General features: G+C 47.0%; 1 protein-coding gene across 3 annotated transcripts in view; it reads right to left on the bottom strand.

The window, feature by feature from the left end:
- The window catches only part of Gfra2 (GDNF family receptor alpha 2), a 91,704-nt gene that overhangs the window by 51,946 nt on the left and 30,277 nt on the right, over positions 1–9,481 (bottom strand). For all 3 annotated transcript variants that reach the window (XM_031361129.1, XM_031361130.1, XM_031361131.1), the window contains one exon: positions 3,175–3,529. In XM_031361129.1, the coding sequence (XP_031216989.1) occupies positions 3,175–3,529 (355 nt within the window). The remainder of the gene's footprint in view (positions 1–3,174; positions 3,530–9,481) is intronic.

The following is a 9,481-nucleotide window of genomic DNA, read 5'->3' as shown; positions in this document are numbered from 1 at the left end:
TCACAATGCCTAACGATGGCTAAACATCTGTTCTGATTCAGAGTCCTCCATCTGGACCTTCACAATGCTTAACGATGGCTAAACATCTGTTCTGATTCAGAGTCCTCCATCTGGACTGTCACAATGCCTAATGATGGCTAAACATCTGTTCTGATTCCACAGTGGGCTGTTTCCCACAAAATTCTCCTGCTCATGGCTGCCCCATCTCCAGAAAAATCAGCAAACAACAATCCTTCTGTTTCTTTAAATCACCAAACACTCCAGTCACACGTGACACCACTGGAGCCAAATATCCTATGGATATCCATCCTTCCTCAAATAAATAAATAAATAAATAAATAAACAAACAAACAAATAAATAAATAAATACACTCCAGTCACACGTGACACCACTGGAGCCAAATATCCTACAGATATCCATCCTTCCTCAAATAAAATAAATAAATAAATAAATAAATAAATAAACAAACAAATGACAAGTAGGCACCAAGTCCTGTCATTTGCCTGCTGGGGACTCCTAACTCAAGCTTGACCCTAAACAGCTACCTGCATAGGAACCCCACAGCCTGCTGGCTTTGTGAACATGCCTGGCCCACGTGTAGGTGTAGGGTCCTGAGCCCAGACTCATGCTGCTCTGAACAGCTCTTCAAGTCTCTGTTGTTCATCTGTTCTGTTGTTACAAGTTGCTGTGTGTGACGGGGTCCGGCAAGCTCAGGTTAGCATTTAGCCCACAGGGGAGACTATGTCTCCACCCAAGAATTAGCATGCTCTCTTCCATGGTGTTTTAGGAATTATATAGTCCATCCACTTCCCCTTAATCCAAGTCACCAGGAAGCTCAGAACTAATATTCAGAGCTCTGCCAGCCTATGCAGTAAAGGCTTTTGCTAGCTCCTGCCTTCTAGGGCTCTCAGGTGACACTGCCAACCCCTCTATTGTAGTGGGCACAGGCCTATTTCAAATTGCTTCATGGGTTGTATCTAAATGCATGCTTATTTTGAAGAAGCAGATGCAAAAAGTCCATTGCTTCACAAGGCTTTCCCCAAGCCTGCAGCTAGCTCTCTGTTCAATCCCTTCTCTGAACACTGTGAGAGCTTGTTTTCCAGACCAAACCAAAGTAGAGCCCCCGTTCCAGCTGTACACTGGCCCAGATCTCCAGGGTTCAAAAGATACTCTCTCCCATCCTCTATCCTCCTGAAGACCCTGGCTTCGGCCCTCTGCCTTCTGAATAAAACAGTGTGGACCCAGTGCCTCTTCTTCTAGCTCTTCACCAAGCCTGGGCCATAGCATTTGACTTTTAACATACACAGACAAATGCATGCACACAATCTGAGGCCCCTGGCTTGGCAGATCCGCCCTCTTGAACTCCCTTCCTTCTAGATTCTGAGTCACTACTTCCTCATGTTCCTGTAACTTCCTCAGCCTCCCTGTCTTCTGCTGTGCTCTCTGTTCCTCTCTTGGGCATGCATGGGTGTTCCCTGTAGAGTCAAACCTGCTTCCCACACCAATGGCTCCACTTCTCTACTGACCATTGAGGATGCCCCAGTCAGTGGGCACCTCCAGCCTGGACTCCTTCATGGTCCCCATTAACCCTCCTCCTTACATGACTGGACTTTAATCATAACCAAGAACACCTATATCCATCTCTCTCCAGCTTCAAGACTGAGTTCAGTAGTCATCAGTGAAAACACCCCAGATGCCACCAGGACTGGAGGGGAATGGTTACCCTGATCCCTCAAACACTGCATTTACAACACCATCCCCCACCCCCAGAATAATTACAATATCCCATCATTATTCAACTAAGAAACAAGCAATTGCCAACTACAGAGCCATCCAATTAGTGTGTTATTGAGAACTCCCCACGGCCCCACTCTGCATGCAGGAAGAGGTGCAGAGGCAAGTCTTCTTATCGCCTTTAGTGAAACAATCCACTTTATCCCTACAGCCACTACCTTAGTCCAAGGTGCTATGCCTGCTGTCACTCAGACCTCACACTTTAACAGCCAGAGGAGCAAGAAAGAGTCTAAAACAATCCCATCTATGAAAATATCTGTGTCATAGGACCTGGGACAAGAGTCTTTCTTCCTCAATCTGTTTCCTTCCCTTCCAAAATGGTAGCGATGGGACTGGCGAGATGGCTCAGCGGGTAAGAGCGCGGACTGCTCTTCCGAAGGTCCTGAGTTCAAATCCCAGCAACCACATGCTGGCTCACAACCATCCGTAATGAGATCTGATGCCCTCTTCTGGAGTGTCTGAAGACAGCTACAGTGTACTTACATATAATAAAATAAATAAGCCTTTTTTTAAAAAAAAAAAAAAGGCAGCAATGCCTACATCAGAGACTTTCTGCAAGGTTAGTGGGCTATAAGCATGAAGCCTTTGGAACAGTGCCCAGAACACAGTAGACAGACAACTCCCATCATCCCTTCTCCAGCAGTCTCCTCTTACCAACTGCTGAATTTCCCATCAGCCCAGGCTCTCCCTCAAGTCTCTCCTGACTGACTCATGCCTGGACCCTCTCCTCAGTTCTCAAGCCTCCATCAACTCAATGACCTTCCTCAGGTCCTCCTCAGGCAGATGGCCCTCCCCTGTTCTCCCTTTTCTGGGAGCCTCAGCCATGTTCCCCTGAAATGGGACCACATCTCCTTAAAGTCACAGAGCTACAAGCTACAAGTGTCAAAGTCAGGATTTGAACCTAGCCCTGTCAGACTCCAGAACTTAGTCCTCGCCCAACACTAGGTTGGCCTTGCACTCAGTGAGCAATGAACTGGCTCTTAAGCCACATTCCTCTGATGGGACAAAGACACAGATCTCCCTTAAAATTGTAACAAAAACCTCTGATGGTCCTTTCCTCTGGTTAGAAACCCATGGTTTGAAATTATAAGTTCCTTGGGTACTCTGTTTTGTCTTCCCTTGAATTGCTTAGCATAAAGCCGAGCACAAATAATAAACCCATGCTGAATGGAATAACTGGGTGAGGGACAGACAGGTAAATGCCCTATAAATGGACAGATGAATGAAGACGTGAAATGATTTTGCCCATTATCAATCAATGTTAACCCTTTCACCACCTCTGCTTGGCTCATTCATGGTCATAATCCGAGAGACCCTGTAACAGAGGCCAACCACTTGAGCACCCCGTAGCAGACATCCGTAGCTTCAGCAGCTCTTACCGGCACAAGTGATCTGTACGGCACAGGCTGCGCAGGTCCAGGCAGTTGGGTTTCTCCTTGTCCTCATAGGAGCAGCTGGGCAGGATGGTTTGCCGGCGACGCTCTGCACATGCCTGGTCCTGACAGGAGCAGAAGAGCATGCGGTAGGTATACTCGCTGGGCACACGGTCAAAGAACTGGCGCAGGGCCTTGTGGCACTTGCGGCGGTTGCAGCGTTCGGTGGGAGAGATCTCACGGTTGCAGATGGAGATGTAGGAGGAACGGAGCTTCTTGCAGTTGTCATTCAGGTTGCAGGCCTTGGCGGCATCCAAGCAGTGGTTGCTCTTGGCACTGACCACCGGGTCTGCCCCTGTCCCTGAAGGACAAAGGGGAACACAGGTCAGAGATGCACATGGACACACAAGATCAAGGCTCCCATATGCCCACTCTGTGCCTCGGTTTCCTTGTCTTAGAATAAGGATCATTGCCTGCAGAATAAGAACACATGCCTGCAGAGACCATTGAAGATGTTGATGTACATGAGAGTTGCAGGCAAGAGGTAAAGACAAGGAGTGATTCAGAAGGAGACTCTAGATCCAGAGTCTTAAACTAAGCCCAACTTCATACACTTGGAAGTGGCTGTTTGTTTCAAGAACACGGAAACAGGTGTCACAGCCCTGTTTGTGGGGGACAGGAAATAATGTGTCTAGCTCAGAGTTACATAACTTGGAGCCCCTGTCATGTGTCCCCCGGCAGTTCAGCAGGACTTTGGGGAAGTGGCACCACTGGCATTTGGAGTGAGGAACACTCATCATTGAGTGTTGTCAACAAGGATGCACCTCCCACCCCTGTAACCACCAAAACTTTTCTTCTGTATCCAGAGGGATGTAGCTGCCACTGCCCTGGCAAGCGAAGCATAGTCCTCTAAGTATGAAAAGGACAAGTTGAACCCTGACCCTGCTGGATGGATGACCAACCATGAGGCAGATGGGCTGGGTCTCTTGCCCTAGTGTTGTGGATTTTTATTGACTACATTGTGAGAAAATGTCTGAGGTACACAGTAGGGTTCACAGGAATCACAAGGCACCTCTCTAGTGGCTGTTCCAGTCCCACAGATCTTAGCTGTACCATGGTGACACCTATCACAGAAACCATCTTACTCCATAACCGGTCAGCTCCCATCTAGAGAGATTCTCTTGTCCCTCTTGAAAATGGGCACAGGGAAGGGTGGGACCCCAATCTGTGCATCCCAGATGAGATCTTCTGGGGAGTCCGGTAGGTGATCATTCAACCTAACCTGTCTTTTACAGATAAAGAAAACGAATTCTGGATGAGTCCTGGTGCTGCCATAGTCATCCATAACACTGACAGAACGCTAGCGCCAGAAGCTGGGCACTCGGTCCCATCATATGCCAGGGAGAAAAATCAGCCTAGACCAGAGGTGATCTCTCCCCCCCAGTCATGTTCAATCTTCCCTGTGTATCTCTATATATACAAGACCCTGCCATGGGGTACAGAAGAATCAAAACTAAGCTTGCAGAGACGATGACACCTCTATAGCTATCCCTGGTGACTCCACATTTGCATATGCACTCCCTGGTCCTCTGGTTGTTTGTTCATTAAAAAATCTATAAATTCCCAGCTCTGCACAGTCGTCTGCTGGGTGCCATGCTGTATGTAAAGGTATAAGAAGAATCCTCAAATAAAGAGCTGACCACTCCAGAGAGGAAAGCGAGAGACAGAACCAGGCTAAGGACTAGTCTTGTAGAACAGAGTCTGCCTTCACGTGCTGGCTCAGCTACTCATCAGGTGTGTGGACAAACTTTTTTGACCTCGGTTTTCTTATCTGCAAATATAGGACCTATCACTGAGCAACTTTGTAAACATGGGAAATTACTCATAACTTTCTCTCCATTGCATCATGATTTTGCCTTGTCTTCTAGAACATTCACATTGGCTATGTCAATGGGTATCATTGAGAGAGAGAGAGAGAGAGAGAGAGAGAGAGAGAGAGAGAGAGAGAGCACTCCTCATGGTCATGTTATTCCCTTAAGACGCTGCCCCATCTTCTGTTCCCCTTTAAAACAAACCACTATTTGTCTCCTTCATCTGTGTCTTGTTCTGCATTTTCTTTCAGACCTGCATTAGTCTGGCAGCTTCTCCCTCATCACTGATGGGAACCCACAACCCTAGCCTTCCCCAGCATCTCACTCGTATCTACCTGAACCTCTCTCCTCACTTGTCTTCATTCTGGCCTCCCTAATACCCTGCTCAGGTTGTTCTGTTGGTTCTTGTCTGTGCTCCCCAGGACCCATCCCTCCTCTCTGGGCACCCAAGGCTATCATTTCATCCCATGCCATTAAAAACCATCAGACAGCTTCTATATCCTGAGACCTCTCTTGAAAACCCCAGACTCATCCATCATTTGCCTCTACTTAATACTACTACCTGAAAACTCAACACCCTTGTGTCAAACCCAGACCCCAGTGGCTCAACTGACAGCCAGCCTAATCCTTCTGTAAGCAGCCACACAAGGCAGCTCCACCAATGTCTTTACTCAATCTTTGACTCCTCTCTCATTCACAAAGCACATTAGGAAAATCAGGAAGTCTACATTCAAAACATGCCCAGAATACATTTCTCACTGCCACTACCAGTTTCCTACAAGTTGTCAGCACCATGCCTTGCCTCCCAGTTTTCACAGCATCCCACAATAATCTTCTCTCGTCACAACAACTGATGTGGAGTTTAAGAACCTGAAGCACAGATATGTAATACCAATGTTCCAGGATATCCACTAGTTTCACTCAGTGGCTTCAGCATGAACACTGTCCAGAATGGTAGCCACTGGACATTGAACTGGAAGATTAGGAAACCCACACTGGATTCTAAAAGCTTACTAACGAAATTATGTACTCAGTAACAAGTTTTTTGCTTTGGTTCCATACTGAATGAATAATATTTTGGACATAAAGTGTTAAACATTGTAACAAAATTAATTTCACCTGTCCTTTTTTTTCTTTTAATGTGGGCACCAGAACATTCAGAATTCCATGTGCATAGCCTGTTAAATGTTTTTAAGCAGCACTGCTCTAACTTTGCTCCACCTCTTCCTCTTCCTATCTTTCCTCCTCTTTCTCCTCCTCCTCCTCCTCTGCCTTCTCTTCTTCTTCTTCCTCCCCTTCTTCCTCCTCTTCCTCCCTGTTGTCACTCAACTCCAGTACTATCTGCCTTGATCTTCCTGGGACAGGCCAATGGTGGCCTGGCCCTGGGACCTCTGCACTTGGTATGTCCTTGGTCTACAAGGCTCTCCTCTCGATAATCATAGAGCAATATGGATTAGTTGGTTCAGGTCTCTGCTCAAAGGGTTAGCTGATCTGTGAGTTCTCACCTACCAGTCCAAAGCACTCCCTATACTACATTTACCCCCCAAATGGTCTGTTTTCCACACAGCATACATCAGCAGCAGCTAGAGTGTAGATATCTAACTCATTTCTTATATCAAATTAGAGCAGACATCATGCTATCCTCCCTGTATCAAAAGTTTGATACATGAATACTCAGTAAGGATTCTATATAAAGAACAAATACAACAAGAACAGTGCTCAGTTTACAGTAAATGCTTGAAAGTTTGTTTATATTTTGAAGGAAGCAAAACTGGCATAACAGGTAACAGGTAACAGTGGATGAGACTGCATTTATTCAAGTCTTAATGATGGCTGGGCAAGAAGGGATCAGAAAGCTGGAATGCAAGAGCTCAGAGGTGAACCATCCACTTTAGCACTGCTTTGCCACCAGCAACCTTGTACTGCTGGGAAGAGCAATGTTTCCTCTCTTCGTGGTGAAATAAAGAGGAAGGGAGTACAGGCAACAGAAGATTATTTGGTGATAAAAGGAAATGAGCTGTCACACCATGAGAAACTCACGAAAGCAGCAGGGCATAAGATACCGGGAACATGACATTTTGGGAGAAGGAAAACAATAGAGACCTCGGAAAGATCAGTGGCTATCAGAAGTTGGGGGATGGAGCAATGAGTAGGCAAAACAATGGGATATTTTCGAGGCAATGAAATACTCTACATGATACTGCAATGGTCAGCAGGTACAACGCATGTACCCAAACCCAAGGGATATACCAAGAGTGGATCCTGATACCAGCAGCTATAAGCTCTGATGGTAACAGTATCACTGCTGTTGGCTGTGACAGAGCATCACTTGGAGTAGGGCGTCAGTGGGGAAGGTGGGGAGCAGGGGGTATGGGATCCTTATGCCTTCCCTCAATCATGCCTGGGGGTGAGCCCGCCCTACAAACATTGAATCTCTTTAAAATGGAATCTGAAGCAAAGTGTGATGGCTCACTTTTGTAGTCTCAGCACTCAGGAGGTTGAGGCAGGATGATTGCCATGAGTTCAAGGTCAACCTCAGCTATATAGTGAGTTCTATGGCCTCGGGGGTTACAAAGGAACACTCTGTCTCTCCTCCCCCCACCCCCGCGAAACAAAAAGGCATGGGGTGGAGAGAAGGAAGGAAAAGAGAGAAGATAAAAGAGAGAAAAGAAATAGGTTGTGGTAAACTTAAGGCAGAAAAGAATTGTGATTTGTTTTCCTATTTTATTTCCAAAAAAAACACAGCTTTTGATTGAGGAGATACAGATCAAATAGGTGATATATCTGCTACACAAGCATCAAGACCTGAGTTTGGATGCCCAGGACCCCTGGAGGGAGGTGGGAGGGAGGAAGGGCCCTGAAACACATTGCCGGACTATCTAAATAGGCTCCAGAGTCCAAGGGAGATCTTGTCTTAAAAAATAAAGTGGAGAAGTGATTGAGGAGGCTCTGGATGTTGATCTGGTCTTTATATGCACATCCACTTGTGTATACGTGTATACATGTACATAGAGAAAACATATATACCACTCATACACATACACTACATACAAATCTAAATAAATGCATACATAATTCATACAGGCATACAAACATAGACAGACAGACAGACAGACAGACAGACAGACAGACAGACAGAAGACCAGGTACTTCCCTAATAGCTGGAAACAAAAGTGCTGCCCATCTGTGTAAATGCTAATGCTGAGTTCTCCTGGAAGCAGTTAGAGTACAGAGGAAAGAACCCATCTGGAGTTGGGGGGACATGGACATACTGATTTTCTTTGCCAAACCTGACAAAGTGCCTCGGAGGAAGTAGGAAAGGGGGTCCCAGGAAGAGTGGATGGCCAAACAAAGGCTAAGAAGAAGAGAAGAAAACTCACGCCTAGAAATGGGGAAAGGAGCAAGGAACCAGGAGAGAGAGCGCGGGTCAGCCTGGCAGTGGACTGGGCCAGGCTGGAGCCTCGACCTCTGCAGCGGTCCTCTGAGCTGCTATTCAACCATTCCACAGGCTGTGCAAGGACCCAAGGATGCCTGTCAATACAAAGGCTGGTGTGGCCTGCCTCTGTGGGGGTGTTCTCCTGTACCAGACAGTCCTCCTTGCACTTGTTAGATGCCTGCTGGCTGGCAGGAGCAAAGAGAAAGTGGCCTGGGGCCAGGGAGGAGGGAGAGGGGGGGTCGCTGCAGAGAAGCAGTTGACAACTGCTAACAGAGCAACAGCTAATTTAAGCCGGTGGCTGCATCTAGGTTCCCCCCAGGTGCTCTGTTCCCCTCTTCTCAGCAGTGTTCATAGCTAATGCCAGTGTAATTATAGCCCCAGTGGCTTCCATTTGGAGCTTGAATAGTCAAAGTGTTTGCTATGAGGTGGGACATGTAAACCCCTGGGTCTCAACTTGGTAAATTTCCTAGAAAAAAAAAAAATCAAGAAATGCAGCAGCGTGAACTGCCTGGATGTGAGGAAGACGCCCCCCTCCCCCGACCCTGAGTCCGCAGGGGTCAAAGGGATGGCAGGGTGCTTCACTATGGAAAAAGCCACCCCCTCGGAACTAGCCTAGCCGCCTACTTGAGCATCTGTCATGTGCAAAGAATGGGGCTCAGCACACAGCCAGGTGCAGGCAGGCCTAGGTGACAGGTCTGTGGCACAGGCTGCCTCTTTCCTGCCTACTATATTTCATCCCAGCCCATGGCCTCTCTCCTAGTGCCTGGAAAATTAAGTCCCCACTGAGGAAGAAGGGGAAGGATTCCACACGCAGATTTCTTCCTCCTCAGTCCCTCAACCTCAGCCTACAGGTTTTAAAAAAAAAAAAAAAGGGTACAGTAAACAGAGATGAAGATTCTGGAAGCTTAGGTCCTCTCAGTCACCACCCATTCCACTCTGCAGATAACATAGACCACACAGACCTCAACAGAGACTTGGAAACTAAACATAAATGCCAGGCCCTCTG

Source organism: Mastomys coucha, unplaced genomic scaffold, assembly GCF_008632895.1.
Source record: "Mastomys coucha isolate ucsf_1 unplaced genomic scaffold, UCSF_Mcou_1 pScaffold9, whole genome shotgun sequence".
In the NCBI taxonomy this organism is placed as follows: Eukaryota; Metazoa; Chordata; class Mammalia; order Rodentia; family Muridae; genus Mastomys; species Mastomys coucha.
The sequence above is the reverse complement of the archived record's forward strand: the minus strand, read 5'-3'. Positions and strand labels throughout refer to the sequence as shown.